Source organism: Carassius auratus, chromosome 24, assembly GCF_003368295.1.
Source record: "Carassius auratus strain Wakin chromosome 24, ASM336829v1, whole genome shotgun sequence".
NCBI lineage: Eukaryota > Metazoa > Chordata > Actinopteri > Cypriniformes > Cyprinidae > Carassius > Carassius auratus.
Window position 1 is genome coordinate 3,516,779 of NC_039266.1, and position 20,991 is coordinate 3,537,769.

A 20,991-nucleotide genomic window follows, 5' to 3' on the forward strand; every position below is an offset into this window, starting at 1 on the left:
AAAGTTGACAACAACCTAGTCAGCAGTTCAACTGAGGGGCAGGGTGTGGCAACAGTAGCGTGCTGAACTGTCAAGTAATGGTTGTTTGGCTGCCTGGGGCTCGAGGATATAGAGCGACCAACTTTTTTTGAGCAAGCATTGATTATGCTTGACGCATGAATTGGGCTTCAAACGCTGTACGCGCATGCGCTCCGCGGGACGGGTGGTCACCCTACAGCACACTTACCAGGGTTTTCAGGGAAGTTGGATAATAATTAAGACTCTAAAACTATGTTTAATAGGAATAAGGGATGATTTATGAAATATCAGTACTGTATTCATAGTTAATGATGACACATTCACAAATTGATTTTGTAGTAAGCAGAACATGAACACGAGTAGAGCAGCTGATGCGATTCTCGTTCTCGAGTCAAGAACCGGTTGCATCGGTTTTCGGATCATCAGTACACTAAACTGAAAACCGTTTCTTTCGGACACGTCTGATTCGAGAACCGAGGAGCTGATAATACTGCGCATGTGTGATTCAGTGTGAAGCCGACTGACTCACTGCGCGTCTGAACCGAACTGGTTCTTTTGGTGATTGATGATGAACTGATTCTGTTCAGCTACACGTAGATATGATTAGTGCCCTTAGGGACGGATTAACCCATGGCAAATATTTAATTTAACCCTTTTAGCGTCAAGAGGAGCCATGTTATCTAATATATCAGTGCAAACATAATTGAACCATTCCAACACCTCATCAACAATTAAATCCATCAAGGATGTTTCAGATAATATAGAATCACAATAGTCTGTATTAGGGCTGGGCGATTTTATTGATTCTGCGATATAAATCGATATTTTTTTTCCAAAGAAAGTATAGATTTTTTAGCCACGAGTATCGATACATACGTCCCATTCAAATCCCCAGTGTTTACCCCATTCGTGTTGCAGGAAGAGCGATTTGGTCAGCCAGCCGCTAGTAATGCTGTAGAGCAAGTTACCCATACTAACTTTACACAGACACAGACGTCTATCTCCTGTTTACCAAGTCAGAGCGAGGATATTCAGAGAATGGCGGCAAATATACTGTAAATCCAGCACCCACCTGCTTAAAAGCAGATGTGTGGGAGCACTTTGGTTTTAAAAAAAAGAAAGAAAACAACGACTTGGATAAAAGTGTCGTGGTTTGTAAGCTATGTTGCACTAACGTTAAATATTCCGGCAATACCACAAATTTAGGAGCGCACCTAAAACGTCACCACCTGGACAAGTTTATGCTTACGGAGGACCCAAAGCAGCAGCGGCCGCATTACCCAAAACAAACTACGCTGAACATCGATGGCGGTTGTTTCCACAAGTTTCCATCTGCTTCACCAAGGTCGCAGAAAATTACAGAGTCCATTGCCTACTTTATTTGTTAGGATTTGAGAACGTATTTAGTGGTGGAAAACCCCAGCTTTAGGCGCATGGTGAATGCGATGGAGCCCCGCTATCCTATTCCAACCCACGAACACCTCACCTCATTGTTAATGGCTAATTGCAATGTTGTACTTTATTTACTTTTCAAAGGCTTGCAAGCTACAGTTTGCACTCTTTCAATAAATGGAACTAATTTTCTCAACACATCTTTGATTAATTTTGTCCAGCATTTATTTTGCAAGTCAATTAATTCAATCCAAGTAAATGAAATACTCACAATATGTCACCAAAATCACTCTGCCCCCTTTCAATCTATCAGAAAATGATGTAAGCATATCAAATTATATAGAATCGTTTCAAATGATATTGGATCGTATCGTTTGCTGAATATCGTGATATATATATTGTATCATGAGCTGAATACCGTGTATCGTATCGTGAGATTAGTGTATCGCTACAGCCCTAGTCTCTATACAAAATAGAGAACTCTGTACTAGTTGAGCAATTGATTTTCTAAGACCATATTTTTTTCTTGGAGGGACTTTCTCACATTCTTATAAAAACATACAAAAAAAAAAAAAAAAACACTGGTTTATGGTCCGAAAACACTACCTCATCAATCATAATGTCCTGAATGTACAGGTTAAAAGATAAAACCAGATCCAATGTATGGCCCCTTATGAATTGGCTCTTTGACCCACTGTATAAAATCAAAAGAGTCAATCACATTTACAAACTCTATGGAAACCACATCCTGCTCACAGCAGGACAGGAATATTCTCCAACAGGTGTGGAGGGATTAAACCAGATCCCTTTACAATATTTTTTATAAGCAGCACCCACAGTCTGAATCATTGGGACGTAGTATGAAACATGGACCTAAATTTTAGCAGTTTTGATAAAAGAAAACAACACATGAACAGAGTTCAGGATGCCACCAACAGGGAGCTGCAGTAGATGTTGTCCCTTCAGGGGAAGCTGCAATGGAAAGGCAAAAAACATAGCCATCACTGGAAGCATCGACTCCATAGGAAGGAGGCAATGTGGAGACCACCAAATTTGGGACTTCCAGACAAGGAAGGAGTGAGACCACCAGACCTGGGACCAGGGCTTAATTTGTGCTGGAACAAGCCGGATCCGGATTTGGCACCTTCGGAATCCGATCCGGCACCTCATTTTGGCAGATCCCCCTCCTCCAAAGGCGGGGCGTTTCAGTATGGCAGATGGAGAATAGCCAGATATGTGCCATGAAAAACTATCCAAAATTCATATCGCTATTATAATTCGTTATTATTATTTTAAAGGAACACTCCGACTTTTTGGGACTTTAGCTTATTCACAGTATCCCCCAGAGTTAGATAAGTCCATACATACCTTTTTCATTTCTGTGCGTTCTGTAAGTGTTATTTGACGCACCCACCGCTAGCCTAGCTTAGCACAAAGACTGGATGTAAATGGATAATGGTAGCATAGTAATCCCAATAAGTGACAAAATAATGCAAACATTTTCCTATTTACATGTTGTGATCTGTATAGTCACAGCGTGTACAAATAACAAGGCTATATGAGAGTCTTATTTCGCTTATCCTCGGCTCCGTGATCCTTCCGGCAGTGTAACGTGACATGGATATTTTGGCTAGAATACAATTATAGTTTTTTGAGAGAATTTCCTGCAGGGAAAAAAGGGTGGAACCAATGGAACAGATACACAAAGGGAAATGGGATTGATTTTAGAATTGAGGGAGAAGTAGACATAACTTATTAATCCATTGGACTCCAATAAATTTTAAACCCAGAGAGAGATCCAAAATGTGACTGCTTATCCGAAAACAATAAGATATCATCATCAAACAAAGAAATATGATGATGAGTATTCTGTATAATTATTGGAGAAATAGTTACAGATTGTCGGACCACTTGAGCTAAGGGATCCAAGGATAAGGCAAATAACAGAGGAGAAAGCAGGCAACCCTGTCAAGTACCTCGATGTATGAAGAAAGGGTTATGGGAGAACAGAAACTGTGAGAACAGAGGCTGCTGGATTGGTGTACAGAAAATGTATAATTTTTATGAAACTCGATCCTAGACCCAGATGCTGAAGAAACACCCATGAATAGTTTCTTTTTAGCTGGTCGAAAGCTTTCAGAGCATCTAGAGATAATACTGCGCAAAAAGAGGACAAACTATTCGTTGAATTAATAATACGATATAATTCAATTAAATTCAATTCTCAATTCAATAAATGTATTGCCATGTCAACAAGTTGATAGGAATTTGTCTTGGTACAACTCTCAGACGTAAATAACCCAAAAGACAAACATCAAGACAAAAAACAGCCAATGTTCACCAACAATACCCAGCAACCAGTAAGACATTAGACCAACACCCCGCAGAGAAAAAGATAATACCCCTCGGCAGAGAAAGTGCACAGTGCATACCTTTAATAAAGTGTTGCTAGCAGTCAGTGCAGGTTCAGATGTCTGATAGCCAGAGGGTAAGTGCTGTCTCTGAAACGTGATGTAGAAGACTTGATACTCCTATATCTTCTTCCTGATGGGAGGAGATTAAAGAGATGATGAGCAGGGTGAGAGTGGTCCCCTACGATTTTTTTAGCCTTTCTGATTATTCTGGTGGAGAAAAGTGAAGAAAGTGAAGGGAGACTACAGCCTATAATTTTTGATGCTGTGTACTACTCTTTCCATCCTAGTTTTGTCCTGAGCGGTTGTGTGACCGAACCAGACAAGCATGGAAAAAGTGAGCACGCTTTCAATAGTTGACCTATAAAAGTGGGTCATGGCAACTCGGCTGACTCTAAACTTTTTGAGCTCCCGCAGAAAGTGGAGTTGTTGGTGAGCTTTACTGATCTTATAATTAGTGTGGAGCTCCCATGATAAGGATTCCTGGATTGTGGTCCCCAGGAACTGGAACGAAGTGACCCTCTTCACCTCCTCCCCATTAATGGAGAGCGTAGAGAGGGGACTAGGGGTCCTTCTAAAATCCACAACCAGTTCCTTGGTTTTTGAGATGTTAAGTATCAAGTTATAGCTTTCACACCATTTCACCAGCCCTTCCACTTCTCTGCGGTAGTCAGACTCATCTCCATTATTAATAAGACCAACTACAGAGGTATCGTCAGCAAACTTAAACAACAAAACTGAACTGGTGTGTGATTGACAGAATTGTGTGTATAAAGAGTATAGAAGTGGGGAAAGGACGCAGCCCTGAGGAGCACCAGTGTTCAAAAACTTTGACTGTAATCACCCATTTTGACCACCTGCTTCCTATCGCATAGAAAGTTAAAAATCCATTTGCAAAGTGATGTTCTAACACCTAGCTCCTGTAAAGTGTTGATCAGCTTCACAGGAATATTGGTGTTGAACGCAGAGCTAAAGTCCACAAAGAGGACACGTACATATGTAGATTTTAACTCCAGATGTTGAAAAATAGAATGCAAACAGAGTGAAACTGCATCATCAACACTCCTATTTGCTCTATAAGCAAATTGGTGGGGGTCAAGTGAAATACTAAACAGGTGTTTACATATCAAACGCTCAAACACTTTCATAATGACAGAAGTTAAGGCCACCGGCCTATAATCATTAAGACACGAGATTCTATTTTTCTTTGGAACTGGAATGATAACAGCAGATTTAAAACAAGCAGGCACAATACCAAATTGGAGAGACCAGTTAAAGATGAAAGTGAGGATAGATGTTAATTGATCAGCACAGTGTCTTAAAGTGGCAGTCATTACACCGTCAGGCCTTCCAGATGTTCTGCTGACGGAGCAAGATTCTTACATCATGCTTAGAGATAAGGGGTGGAGGGTCACCCTGCTCTCTGTAGCAGGGGGGAGGGGGGGCAGGTGATTTCCACTATCAAAAACAACAGTAGAAGTCATTAAGCCTCCCAGGAAGAGAAGGGTCACTGACTGGAGCATGGTGTTTGATCTTATAGTCAGTAATGTCCTGCAGCCCACGCCAGATATCTTTGATGTCATTTGCATATAGTTTATTTTCAAGCTTAGCTTTATAGGAAGCCTTGGCTTTCAACACAGCTCTCTGAAATTCATGTTTCAGTAATTTGTATTGTACCATATCACCACTCTTAAAAGCAGCCTGTTTTTTCTCGCATAGCATTCTCACTACATTATTAAACCAGGGCTTACTGTTATTAAAGACATGAACAGCTCTTGTAGGAATACAAACACTCTGACAAAATTGAATATAGGATGTGACGGTATCAGGGGCGTAGCAAGCTTTTCAAAAGTGTGGGGGATGGATGTGGTTTGTTTATAAACAATAAAAATTATGAACACATTGACAGAGGGGTACAAAATGCAGGGCTTAAAGTTCTCTGGCACTGTGCGGGATTTCCGGCTCGCAGCGTTTGGCTGGGAAAAAAATAATCCTACATTAAAAAAAAAAAAGAAAAAAGAAATCAGAAAAGGGGAGAAAAAACGCAAAATCAGAAAAGGGGAGAAAAAAACGCCCACATAAAGCTTTTTCTCTGGTGGTATAAATAATGTAACAATTTATTGTTTTTAAACATTAAAATAATATACACTTTTATTTCATAGTTCTTCAACAGGTATGCAAACAATATCCCAATAATAGCAATTAGCATTAGTCTAAAAAACGAAATATAATACCGAAAACACTCGACATGTCAACAAAACGATTAACAGAAAGTGTGTGCGTGTGTGTGACAGAAGACAAGGCTCATGTTCACTGAACTCTTTAATGCGTGTGTTTGTTGCTGCCGATGGAGCGAACGTGTGTGTGTGTGTGTTGCTGCCGATGGAGCGAACGAGTGTGTGTGTGTGTGTTGCTGCTGTTTTTTTTGCTTTTTTTTGCATGTATTTGAATGATTTTTCAGTGTACTTCTATTCAAAGTTATAATTATGATTAGAAAACGGAATTAATTATTTTAGTAAAAAAAAAAATAAAAAAAAATCACTGGCGACCCATTTTTTAATTCTGGCGACCCACCCGAGGGTCGCGACCCAGGGTTTGAAAACCACTGGCCTAGATAAATCAAAGTTGGACAGAAAAAATGCGAAAGAGTCTGGGTCACCATCAGTAGAAGAAGTATAGAGGTTAGAATAAAAAGTGTGGAAGGCGAAATTAATGTATTTTGGGTCTGTCATAATGAGCCCAGATTGGGATTTCACTGCTGAAATATTAGCAAACTGTTCACTGTTACGTAATCTTAGAGCTGAAAGGTGGCTTGGTCTACATCCTTGAAAATAGTAATTCTTCTTAGGTCTTTGGGAGCTCTTTGGGAGTTCTGCCCTGGATCTCAGTAATGAAGTGAGTTCTGACCTAATCGCCATGATTTTGCTTGGTGTATTGTCTGAGAAACTATTATCTTTAGTCAGATTCTGGAGCTGTGATTCCAGGTAAACTATCTTTTTGGGGTGTGCTTTTTGAGGCATATGAAATTTAGTTATTCCTTGTAAATCCTTTAACTGCATTCAAAAGTTTTTGGGGATCATTCACAGAACCTTGGTTAATTACAATTAACTCAGCAAATTTATTTCTAAATTGGCTGCAAAATATTTAATTCTGTAACAATTTAGGGTTAAATCGCCATCTAGTGGCCGATATTGATTTTTTAAATATTATTTATTTATATTTTTATAACCGATACTGATACCAATTATTAATTATTCATATTGCATGTTTATGTGGCCGATAACCGATATGCGGAACCGATATTCATTAACTGTTATAAAGTAAATATATGGCTGAGTGAAGAAAGAACATAATTCACTTTGATTTTTCCTCTTTTCAACCTTTTTTTTGTGTTTAAAGTGTTAAGTGTTTAAAATTAGTATTTCATGTTAAATTTGTAAATCTTTATATTACAATAACAAACATTATATATATTAGGGGTGTAACGTTCACAAAATTCACGGTTCGGTTCGATACGATACACTGATGTCACGGTTCGGTTCGGTACGTTTTAGATACAGCAAAATGTAAAAACATCTCAACTTTTCAGAATGCCGCAAGCGCACCGCGGGTCATGTGACAAGAACTAACCAATCAGCTTCATCCTTTCCCGTAACAACGTTGAAAACGATGAAGGAACAGCTGATCATAGTTGTATATGGATTGCAATTTTGAAATAAATTTAGTAGCAGACCTACTGCAGGCGATTTTTAGAGCTGCAAATCCATTTATCCTTTGCTGAAATTTCCGCATCTCATGGAGAGAGCACGTCATTGTTGCTTAGCAAAGGCAGACGCCTCAGGGGCACTTCTGCCCGAGCGCTTTGGAAAGGAGAAGAAAGACGCGCCTAGCGTTTTTCGCGCGTTTTTAGGCGCGATATGTGAACGGCCCCTAAGGCGCTCGCTAACTCAGCACGCGCTGAAGGCTCGTTGCAAAATGTCTAATGCATTTAACAGACCAAAAATAGAAGATCCTCCAATAACCAACAGGTCTGGTGTTTGGGTGCACTTTGGATTCCCTGTAAGCTATAATGGTGTACCTGTGTCTAAATGCTGCGGGGATAGTTTGTTGCGTGTATGTTTCTCCTTTTTTTCGTCTTTTCCCAGATACTGACACAATAAGGTGATGTCGGCGTAAATGAGTTGACATGTTTCAAGTATTCCCGCTGGTGTTTTTTTTTTTTTTTTTTTTGTGTATTCCCGCTGGTGTACCCTATTGTCATGTAGCAGATGCGACATACCGTTGTTGTTTTTTTCCACCACTCTCTTGCCATCACCATTATAGCTTAAAGGGAATCCAAAGTGCACCCAAACACCAGACCTGTTGGTTATTGGAGGATCTTCTATTTCTGGTCTGTTAAACGCATTGGCCACCGCGTACCGTGCATGAACTGCTCGCTCACTCAGTGCGTACTGAGTGAGCGAGCGCCTGACTGAGTAGCTTAACATAAACATATAAGGCAGGATAATTAGGCCGATTTTAGCCCCGATTCTCAGGTTTGGAAAATCGGCCGACAATTTTAAAATCGTCCCATGTGAACCAGCCTTTAAGTTGGTATTTTTTTCTTCTTCCAGGGTGTCAGGGGCGTTGCCTGTTACTTCGTTTGGGTTATTGGGCTACCTTGTTGAACGCATATCATTATATTTCTCTTTTTTTTTTTTTTTTTTTTTTTAATATAATTAATTAGTCCAACGAACTGTTCCGTACATAATGCGTATCGAACCGAAAGCCTCGTACCGAACGGTTCAATACGAATACGCGTATCGTTACACCCCTAATATATATATATATATATATATATATATATATATATATATATATATATATATATATATATATATATTATAAACATCAACAGCAACAACACTAATATTAACAATTAGCAAAAAAAAAAAATTAGAATATCTAATGTTTTTAAATGGAGAAAATAAAGGGCAGGAGTCATATCAACTTCATTTTAAACTACTGTTTTAGTAGAGTTAAAAGATGTTTAATTGCTAGAGTCAAGAATAATTCACTGGATAATGTTAATTCACTGAATAATATTCTCAGGAATATTGGAATATAACAAACAAAAAATTGTATTTTATAGCATTTCTCAACTGGAATGTTGAACATTATTAATAATGTTTAAAGTGTGGTTTATCTATGCAGTTACACATAACTATACTCAAACTGTGATCGCTTGCGGTGATAATAAATAATACATTTCCATAGAGTTGTATTTATTTAGACGTTTATTCGCAAAATTATGGTTATATAGTAAATGTTAATACAGTGAGTGAATCTTGTGAATCTTGTTAAAAGTTACATGCAGTGGCCATGCTGGAGCATTTTCTGAGCATCAGTCACATCAACATGAAATCGGCTTCATGAGACTAATAATGGAGCAAATTTACAACAGAGAGTGAGTTAAAATCAGCGGGGTTTTTTTTTTTTTCAACATGCTCTCATTCATGGCTGTATTATTTAACTCATGCAAAGTTATGTCTTTTGTTGGAAGAGGATATTGATGGATTATCGGTGTGACTCCAACTTCTCGAGACTAACGATGAGACAACAGAGAGAGAATTCAATTCAGTGCTTTTGTTTCCAACATGTGCTCATTCATGGCTGCAAATTAATTCAGCAAAAGTTACATTATAATTCTATTTAAAAGAGAGAGAGAGAGAGAGAGAGAGAGAGAGAGAGAGAGAGAGAAAGGTGGAATAAAACAATAAAAATAAAACTAAATAACAATCAGTAAGCAATACTGTATGCTCAATGAAAACTTCTAGTAACTATGAATTAAGAAGAGAATATTAAAGTGTACAGTAAAAGAGACTTCTCAGACAGTAAATGCCCAACTGAAGTTCACTGAGAGTTGGTGGATGAACGGGATCTGAGAAAAACTCTTGCTTCTTCAGGGGAGTATAGCATTTTAGGTTCACCTTGATTGAGAATGACCTTCAGAGTTGCAGGATAAAGAAGGGAATTCTGGATGCCAGCTTCTCTCATTTCTGCAAATACACTTATTCTTTTTGTGGTGAAAGGAGAAAAATCTGGAAAGAAAAGACATTGTTGCTCTGTCGGATGTTTTCACCAGGGCTTGAAGTCTGGCAGCCCACAAAATGAGCTCCCTGTCTGTGTACCACAACAGTTTAAAGATGAAAACCCATGGTTTAGTGTGATCAGAGGAGTGCCTTGTGTACACGCAATGCGCTAGCTCCACTTAAATCTCTTTGTCCCCCATGAAAAGCAATACTTCAAACAAAATATACTTAAGTAACAATTAAATTACAGATAAAAAATAACTTTAAAAAGTAGAAATATACACACACACACAAAATATACTCTATTACAGCAACAAGAGTAAATTCAACAAAATTAAATTCGTTACTTTCCACCTCTGAGTATGAGGCAATGATAGCATTTTTGCATGAAAGCACCTCATGAAACTGATTTTGGCAGTGTAACGGTCTAATTATCTACAACAAAATAGAATGAGTTTTGCTGATAACGATACAAATATTTAATTACTATAAAACTGATTTCTCACTAGAAATAACATCAAAGGTGCAAAAAAGTCAGAAATATACATTTACACACAAACTGAACACCAAACGCAACTTTCGGACTCCATCTTAATTTTTTAGCTCAACCGGCAGGGAAAGGAACACATAGGATTGTGGGATATCAAAGGCAGCGAAGGATACATATATGCTGCCTTCAAAATTCGTTCAGAAGAAGGTACCTCTGGAGGCAGGAAGTAAAACAGAATTTGGTTTCGGATGTGCCTTGATGCCTTCCTGCCTTTAAATTTTTGAGTTTCAATTCTACATACAGCACCTTTAATTGTATAATAAATACAAAGAACATAGAATACAAAAAAAAGAATAGAGAAGCTAGTATTTTTATTTTATTAAGAAAAAAAAACAGTAAATTAATAGGGTGCAAGTCTAAGTTGTGTAGGACTAAACCTGCAGAAATTAAAAATACATGAATGAATATATATATATATATATATATATATATATATATATATATATATATATATATATATATATATATATATATATATATATATATATATATATGTAATAAAAGGAAAAATAAATGATGTGATAAAAAAAAAAAAAATAGTTCATTTGTAATATAATTTAATCCCGAATTTATACTTTAAAATACTTTTTTCCTTTAAGTATTTTTTTACATTTATTTTTATTCTTTTTAACTTTTATTTACTTATACTTTTCATTCATTTTATATGTAATTTATTTATTTATTTTTTAATGTATTTATTCTTGCATTTATTTATTATATGTATTTCCATACATATTATATATTCCCACATGTATTTATTTATTTTTACTTTTCCATGTGCAACATGGAAATGAGGGAGGCAGTCCTTGTGGATCGCTGGTGAATCATTGGTTGAGAGCTCACGCAAAAGCATCCGAATTGCGAATGTGTTGTACCCCATGTTTTAGTCTATAGTTGTGCCAGATAAACTGGAGAGATCCAGTATATTTTCACAGATTCACATTATTATTTATAATTATTTTATTGTGACTTAATTCAGTTACTTATTCCCTTAGTCACATCTATGACACCTCTAGACACTCTGTGGAGGTTTTTAAGGCTTGTCTTAAGTTTGTAATCACAGAGAAAAGACTCCCAAAAACATTGTGAGCATAAGGTTATCATAAAACCAGTTGCACTAAATGTCTCCAGTCTACTCAGGCTCACTATGCTTTTTCGAAACGCGATCCACTGGCATTAAGTTGGTTTTTGCGCTAGATGCTTGATATTTGCTAAGTTTAGAGACCATCTCTAAGGTTACATACGAGATTGGTATATGTGTTCGATTTTTGTATATTTGTAAAATAAACTCAAATCATATCTAACTGATTACTGAATATACCTGACCCGTAAAAGAACACTTTACAGTTGTTTTTGTGACTGTAAGCTATTCTCTTAAAATGCTATTGGCGCAAGAAACATGTACTGTATAGCTACTAATGTATTTAACTAGAGATGGTCCCTGAATTTGCAAATACCGAGCTTCTAAAATCAAGCCAACTTTATGCCAGTGGGTCGCGTTTCCAAAAAGCATTGTGAGTAGACCGTAGCGACCTTAGGTATAACTGGTTTACGATAAACTTGTGCTCACAATGTTTTTGGGAGTGAAGATCTTCTCTGTAATTACAAAATGAACACACGCCGTAAATACCTTCACCGAGTGTTTCTAGAGTCGTCATCAACTTGATGGTTCCAGGCTTAATTATGTAAGTAACTGAATTCAGTCGCTATTAAATAATTAAACATAATAAATGGGAATCTGTGAAAATATATTGGATCTCTCCAGTCGATCTGGCACATCCAACTCTCAAACTCTGAAGCGTGAGCTCTAAACCAATGATTCACCGGTGATCCACAAGGACCTCCTCCCTCATTTCCATGTTTCACGTGGAAAAGTAAAAATAAACAAATAAATAAATAAATTCTGAAATAAATATATGTGGTAATAAATAAATGGATGAATAAATACATTTAAAATAAATTAATTAATTAAAATATAAAAATTAATGAAAGTATAAGTAAATAAATGTTAAAAAGAATAAAATAAATGTATAAAGGACCAAAAGTCATTTACAATATAATCCAGGATTACATTTTATTTCAAATGAATTATTTTTGTTTTTATCACATCATTTATTTATTATTTTTCTTTTATTACATTTATTTATTTATCTATATATTTATTTATTTGTTTATTTTTAATTTCTGCAGGATTGGTCATCCATACTAGAGTGCTAGAATAGAGAGTGCTAGATTTAGAGGGTCAAATAAAAATTTACTTATTTATTATTTTATTCATATTTTATTGCTATTTATTAATTATTTTATTTATCATTATTATTTTTAAATAAGATACATTAAGTACAATAAAGACATTATGGTTCGTGAGAGTTTCAATATATTTACATTGCAGTGCAAACAATATTCAAACTAGAGAGTAACAGTTGTAAAACTGGCTGGTACATTGTGTGTGTGTGTGTGTGTGTGTGTGTGTGTTTGGAGGTGGGGAGTTACATTTCACTGCACCTGAGGGCAGAGGGCAGAGAGGGGAGAGAGTTCAACTTCCTAACAGCCTGGTGGATGAAGCTGTTCTTCAGTCTAGTGGTTCGAGCCTAGAGGCTCTGGAACATCCTCTCACCCTGTTGAAAAAAACAACATACTGTATGCTGGTTAAGTATGTTTTGAAGCACGGAAACTGGTTTGAGCAAGTTTAATCTGGTTCTGAGCTGTTTATAAGCTGGTCTAAGGTGGCCATGTGTTGGTCCTAAGCAGGTTAGCTTCTGCTCAGGACCAGCTTAAACCACTAATGATGCCCCATGACAGATTGGCCCTAGCTCTTCTCAGGCCTTCTTCATCATCGTCTCAAGGCAACATTCCATGCCCTCAGTAGGTTGTGGACCTCCCCTGTCAACCATGACTTTTGATTAGCTTGTGTGGTGATGGTCCTGTTTACAGTTACATCATCGATGCATTTGGATAAGTAGGCAGTGACTATTAGTGTGATGGTTGTTAAGTTGCTGCCTGCTATAACATGTCCTAGTCTGTGGTGGCAAGCAGACCTGAAGTGCTGAGGAGTCACCATCTGGCCACACACATACAGTACAGACCAAAAGTTTGGACACACCTACAATTCAAAGAGTTTTCTTTATTTTCATGACTATGAAAATTGTAGATTCACACTGAAGGCATCAAAACTATGAATTAACATATGTGGAATTATATATGGAATTATGTACATAACAAAAAAGTGTGAAACAACTGAAAATATGTAATATTCTAGGTTCTTCAAAGTAGCCACCTTTTGCATTGATTACTGGTTTGCACACTCTTGGCATTCTCTTGATGAGCTTCAAGAGGTAGTCACCTGAAATGGTCTTCCAACAGTCTTGAAGGATTTTCCCGATAGATGCTTAGCACTTGTTGGCCCTTTTGCCTTCTGTCTGCTGTCCAGCTCACCCCTAAACCATCTCGATTGGGTTCAGCTCCGGTGACTGTGGAGGCCAGGTCATCTGGTGCAGCACCCCATCACTCTCCTTCTTGGTCAAATAGCCCTTGATGCCTTCAGGGTGACTCTACAATTTTCATAATCATGAAAATAAAGAAAACTCTTTGAATGAGAAGGTGTGTCCAAACTTTTGGTCTGCACTGTACCTGTCTTTAAAGTGGTTTGGTGACATCCACTCTTGGTCTGTATGCTGGCTTTAGCATAACAATGAAGTGGTTGGAGAAGCTGATCAGGGTGGGGGGAGAAATATGTCTGGATGAGCTGCCTGTTGCTCTCTGAAGATATGGTAGAGTTCGCTGAGTGCCTTGTTCCTGTCATTGTTGTTAGAGCTGGGAAGAATGTAACTGTGAATTCCCTCGGAATGTAGAAAGGTCGGCACTTGATGATTATAAACTCCACCGGTCTGAACAGTGTCCACAGACTAACACAGCATCATGGGACTAAGCATCACTGATGTAGGTCATGTTAGCCAATCGAGCTGAAGAGTGTAGTCTGGAATGTTGTTGTTGAGCCACATCTCTGTAAATATAAATACAAAGTATTCTTTGACACTCCGCTGGGCAGATCTCAGTACGTGCTCAATTTTAATTTTTTTGTCAGGCATACATTGGCGAGCAAGATGGTTGGACTTGCCGTTAGTCTATCTTAGATACATACGTGCATTCCCCTCTACTACTTCCTCTCATGCTGCACAATTTAGCAATTTAGATGAGCTGCTTTGTCTGCAAGCACAAAAAGGGAAGATACCTAGAAGCACAGATTAACCTAATTGTAAATCTAACCCTGTATGCACGTAATACGTATGATAAAATATATATATGAAAAATATTTTAAATACAATATTTATAATTATTTATAATATATATTATATATTAACCTTGCATAAACAGTTTAATACGTACCCTCAGAATTGTGCAAGGTAGCAGTCTTGAACTTTGTGTAAAAAGGTTACTTGGATTCAGATCTTGTGAAATAGTCCATAATCAGTTTGGTTAGAATCTCTGTTGTGTCACAATATCACTTGTATCACCTTTCTTAATAGCACTTAGATAACTAGAGAACTTTGTACTGTACTGCATTTTATCAGTACAGCGGGTAAAATAAGTATTGAACATGTCACAATTTTTGTCATTAAATATATTTCTAAAGGTGCGATTGACATTACATTTTCACCAGATGTCAGTAACATCCCAAATAATCGATACATACAATGAAAATAAAACAAATCAGTTCAGAAATTAAGTTGTGTAATAAAATTAAATGACACAGAGAAAAAGTATTGAACTTCTGAAATGTAATACTTCACACAAAAGTCTTTGTTGGTACTGACAGCTTCAAGACGCCTCCTGTATGGAGGACTACTAACACTAACTAACCTTAAAGGGTTAGTTTGCTCGCAAATTAAAATTTGTCCATCTTCTACTCACACTCTAAGCATCCTAGGTGTGTGACTTTCCTCTTTCATAATAATCCATTCAAAGTTATATAAAAAAAAATTTCCTCGCTTTTCCAAGCCTTTCAATGGGGGTGTTTTTTGTGAACTATTCAGAAGATTTAATAATTGCACATGCGCACACCTTTGGGAAATGTTGGAGCAAAGTAAACCCAGTCTTCTCTTGGCTTATTTAAAAATCCTCGGACTTTTTTCTGTACAAATCCTTGTTTTGTGCTTCTAATTCATGATCAGCATTTTATTTTGTACTCTCTCCACACGCATCACTAGCACTGCTGACGAACTACAACATCCACCTGCAAGTCAGCAGAAGTGAAAAAAAAAAAGTGTTTATTCATTTGAAATCTGGATATTTATCTTATAAAAATGCATTGGTTCGCTACAGGGGGCCTTTATTCACCCCCCAAGGGGCTGTGTGAGGGACGTTTTTTTACAGATACACACATTTTATTCCACGTCTTTTGAACAGTTGATAACAAACACTTGCTTACCCACATGGAAAGGCTTGGAAGAGCAAGGACAATTTTTAATATAATTTTAATTGGATTATTCTGAATGAGGAAAGTCACATAAACCTAGGATGCTTCGAGGGTGAGATGGACAAATTTTCATTCTCGGTTGAACTAACCCTTTAAGAAATTATATATATATATATATATATATATATATATATATATAGTACAGACCAAAAGTTTGGACACACCTTCTCATTCAAAGAGTTTTCTTTATTTGAAAATGAAAATTGTAGAGTCACACTGAAGGCATCAAAACTATGAATTAACAAAACTGTGGAATTATATACATAACAAAAAAGTGTGAAACAACTGAAAATATGTCATATTGTAGGTTCTTCAAAGTAGCCACCTTTTGCTTTGATTACTGCTTTTCACACTCTTGGCATTCTCTTGATGAGCTTCAAGAGGTAGTCACCTGAAATGGTTTTCACTTCACAGGTGTGCCCTGTCAGGTTTAATAAGTGTGATTTCTTGCCTTATAAATGGGGTTGGGACAATCAGTAGTGTTGTGCAGAAGTCAGGTTGATACATAGCTGAGAGTCCCACTGAATAGACTGTTAGAATTTGTATTATGGCAAGAAAAAAGCACATAAGTACAGGAAAACGAGTGGCCATCATTACTTTAAGAAATGAAGGTCAGTCAGTCCGAAAAATTGGGAAAACTTTGAAAGTGTCCCCAATTGCAGTCACAAAAACCATCAAGCGCTACAAAGAAACTGGCTCACATGCGGACCGCCCCAGGAAAGGAAGACCAAGAGTCACCTCTGCTGCGAAGGATAAGTTCATCCGAGTCACCAGCCTCAGAAATCGCAGGTTAACAGCAGCTCAGACTAGAGACCAGGTCAATGGCACACGGAGTTCTAGCAGCAGACACATCTCTAGAAAAATTGTTAAGAGGAGACTGTGAATCAGGCCTTCATGGTAGAATATCTGCTAGGAAACCACTGCTTAAGAAAGGCAACAAGCAGAAGAGACTTGTTTGGGCTAAAGAACACAAGGAATGGACATTAGACCAGTGGAAATCTGTGCTTTGGTCTGATGAGTCCAAATTTGAGATCTTTGGTTCCAACCACCGTGTCTTTTTGCGACGCAGAAAAGGTGAACGGATGGACTCCACATGCCTGGTTCCCACCGTGAAGCATGGAGGAGGAGGTGTGATGGTGTGGGGGTGCTTTGCTGGTGACACTGTTGGGGATTTATACAAAACTGAAGGCATACTGAACCAGCATGGCTAGCACAGCATCTTGCAGTGGCATGCTATTCCATCCAGTTTGCGTTTCGTTGGACCATTTATTTTTCAACAGGACAATGACCCCAAACACACCTCCAGGCTGTGTAAGGGCTATTTGACCAAGAAGGAGAGTGATGGGGTGCTGCGCCAGAAGACCTGGCCTCCACAGTCACCGGACCTGAACCCAATCAAGATGGTTTGGGGTTAGCTGGACCGCAGAGTGAAGGCAAAAGGGCCAACAAGTGCTAAGCATCTCTGGGAACGCCTTCAAGACTGTTGGAAGACCATTTCAGGTGACTACCTCTTGAAGCTCATCAAAAGAATACCAAGAGTGTGCAAAGCAGTAATCAAAGCAAAAGGTGGCTACTTTGAAGAACCTAGAATATGACATTTTCAGTTGTTTCTCACTTTTTTTTTTTTATGTATATAATTCCACATGTGTTAATTCATAGTTTTGATGCCTTCAGTGTGAATCTACAATTTTCATGGTCATGAAAATAAAGAAAACTCTTTGAATGAGAAGGTGTGTCCAAACTTTTGGTCTGTACTGTATATACTTCATCATTATTGATGTTTTATATAAATTATATATTTTTTTTATGCTCTAAACAATGTAATGACAAGAGAAAATACAGTTTGGTGGGTCCTAAGAGGCTAAAGAAGAATAATCTGTTTTGTTAAGATTAAGCCAAAGCTATTATAACAATTACGTTAATTCTATATAATATAATAAAGATGCCATAAACCGTATATGATGTGTGTGTGTTTTATGTCAGATACTCGTGTGAGAGGATGGCTCCTGCTGGATTCCTACACACCAACATTCTTGCTCACCATCATCTACCTCCTAACAATCTACCTGGGAACAAAATATATGAGAAACAGACCAGCATACTCACTGAAAAATGTTTTACTGCTGTACAACTTTTCTATCACTATATTGTCTTTATACATGCTGGTTGAGGTAAGCGAGCATACAGTACGTTTACATGTATGTTTGTGTCTCACAGTAGCATCATAGGTCTGCTGGTGTCTGTTCTTCTTTCCTAAACTTGTTTTATTTGTTTGGAAGTTGATATCATCCGTTTGGTCTGCCGGTTACCGTCTTCAGTGTCAGGGACTACATGAAGCCGGTGAAGCAGATATCAGGGTTAGTAAGAAAAACAGCAAAAATCTGTCTATACTTGTAGAGTTAAAGGCACAGTTCACCCAAAAATGAAAATGATGTCATTAATGACTCGCCCTCATATCATTCCAAACCCGTAAGGTCTCTGTTCATCTTCGGAACACAGTTTATTCCTCTGAAGTCGATTAATGCGTATACGCATTATGAGGCATTTTCTCCTGATAACCCTGAAAATAACTTAAATTGCACTTTCAGTTTTGATTGTACAGATAAGAGCAATGCATCAAACGAATCTGTAAAGGGTCTACTTTTTTGTATATAGACATAATAATAACAAAACTTTGTGCACTTATAAAATAAAGATAACAAACAAGGTGTGCTTTCTGCAGCCTTTGTCTGCGCTGAACTTCACTTAGACACGGGTCATTAAAATGAACTGTAACTCGAAAAAAAGAGAAATGAGAGAGATATCTATAGAAAGCCTGACAAGTGCTGCCAAAAACAAATATTATGTGATAAAGTAATCCATATGAAAACATCTTGATGTCTGTTTTTCACATCTCCCTTCATTATCTTCTAATGTCACCACGCCCCCACGCTGAACGCTCTATTCAGATTTGAATGTTTCACTGAAGCGCACGGCTTGTGTGCAAGTCTCTTTTTATTATATACTTGTACTAGTTTTCACATAACGTGTAAACATTTTACTATTTAGACTTTTTCCACAGACTTTTTCCAAACTAGGATTACTGACTAAATGTATAATCAAGTTAAATATTATGAGGTTTCAATAACAATATACAATACTATACCATTCAAAAGCTTGAAGTAAATAATATAAATGTAACAAATAAATGTAACTAACACATGTAACACAATGATGTTCTTTCAATTTACCCCCCCCCCCACCCTTAAAATACCTGAAAAAAAATATTCTCAGCTCTTTTCAACATTATTAATAATAATAATTATATATATATATATATATATATATATATTTTTTTTTTTTTTTTTTTGTAGAAAATAAGATTGTTAAAAGGATTTCTGAAGGATTGTGTGACTGGAGCAATGATGCAAAAAATTCAGTTTCAAAGTCCGCTTTGATTGTTCCTAATAAAATGTTTAACTGCATATTGAATTATGTTGTGGGATAATTAAATATATTCTAAATAAACTACAAACATAAAATTATATATAAAAACAAATTGTCTTCACATTCTTTCTTGTAACTCCTCCCTCTCAGTGACACAGCTGACTAGAAGGCTCATTATGCAGCTCATTATGCAGGCCTTTGTCTTCTCAGGTGTAAACCACAATGAAATTCATGATAGTAGACGCCTCATCGTATATGACTTTTACTAACAAAAAGTGTCTTAGAAAATTAAAATCAATATATTGTTTTCTGTAAGTGAATAAACAAGATGATTTTCACATAATTTAGAAAGAAAAATTCTAGGCTACAAGCTCCAGGTCTCAAAAGTCACAGGAACCAATGCTCTGTATGTGTTTTATTGCCTTATTAAAGTGATTTAACATTTTTAGTTTTTCACTAACCACACATAACATTTTTTTTTTCTCAAAAACACAATCAAGTACATACATACTGCTCACAAATTATTATAGCAGTTTGTGCTGATTACAGTGATAATAGACTTTAGCCATTTAGATGTGTATAAGAAACTGAAAAAAGCACAAATGTCAGGGCATGACAAAACTTCTCCAGGCCCCAAAAATACCCTTAGACTTCAGAGGGTTAAGATATTTTAGATTTAGTCCTAGAGTTTTCTGTCCCTCCATTGAAAATGTGTGTATGGTATACTGTCCATGGTTAGAAAGGTAATGAAAACATCTTCAAAGTACTCCATGTGACATCAGAGGGTCAGTTAGAATTTTTTGAAACATTGAAAATACATTTTGGTCCAAAAATAGCAAAAACTACGACTTTATTCAGCATTGTCTTCTCTTCCGTGTTTGTTGTGAAAGAGTTTAAAACACTGCAGTTTAGTAATATCCGGTTTGGGAACGAATCACTCGATGTAACAGGATCTTCTTGAACCAGTTAACCAAATCGAACTGAATTGTTTGAAATGGCTCGCATCTCCAATAAGCATTAATCCACAAATGACTTAAGCTGTTAACTTTTTAAATGTGGCTGACACTCCCTCTGAGTTAAAATAAACCAATATCCCGGAGTAATTAATTTACTCAAACAGTACACTGACTGAACTGCTGTGAAGAGAGAACTGAAGATGAACACAGAGCCAAGCCAGATAACGAACGAACGATTGACTCTAGAGTCAAGAACCGGTTGCATTGGTTTTCAGATCACCAGTAGTGTTGGGAAGCTTGGTTCTTTTCCGCGAACCAGTTCTTCCAGACAGTTAGATTCAATAAACCAGTTGAAGAAAATGGTTCACCGGTTCTTTTGCCCTCAACGTAATTACATCATTGGCGAGGACTGCCCTTGATTCAAGCCTTCGGTTTACCCATGCTCATAACATTAGCACAGAATCCGTTTCAAATCAATCACCAAAAGAATCAGTTCGGTTCAGACTCGCTGAGTGTGTCCGTCTGCTTCACACTGAATCACACATGCGCAGTTATCTTCAGGTCCTCGGTCTTGAATCAGACGTATCCGACAGAAACTGTTCTTGACTCGAGAACGAGTCAATCGTTCATTTGTTATTTGGCTTGGCTCGGCGTTCATCTTAATTTCTCTCTTCACAGCAGTTCAGTCAGT

At 37.2% G+C, this 20,991-nt stretch overlaps 1 protein-coding gene across 1 annotated transcript in view; it reads left to right on the top strand.

Moving 5' to 3' along the window:
* Positions 1-20,991, top strand: part of LOC113041848 (elongation of very long chain fatty acids protein 2-like) — a 60,190-nt gene that overhangs the window by 10,981 nt on the left and 28,218 nt on the right. The window contains exons 3-4 of the mRNA XM_026200419.1: positions 17,902-18,089; positions 18,198-18,275. Coding sequence (XP_026056204.1) covers positions 17,902-18,089; positions 18,198-18,275 — 266 coding nt within the window. The remainder of the gene's footprint in view (positions 1-17,901; positions 18,090-18,197; positions 18,276-20,991) is intronic.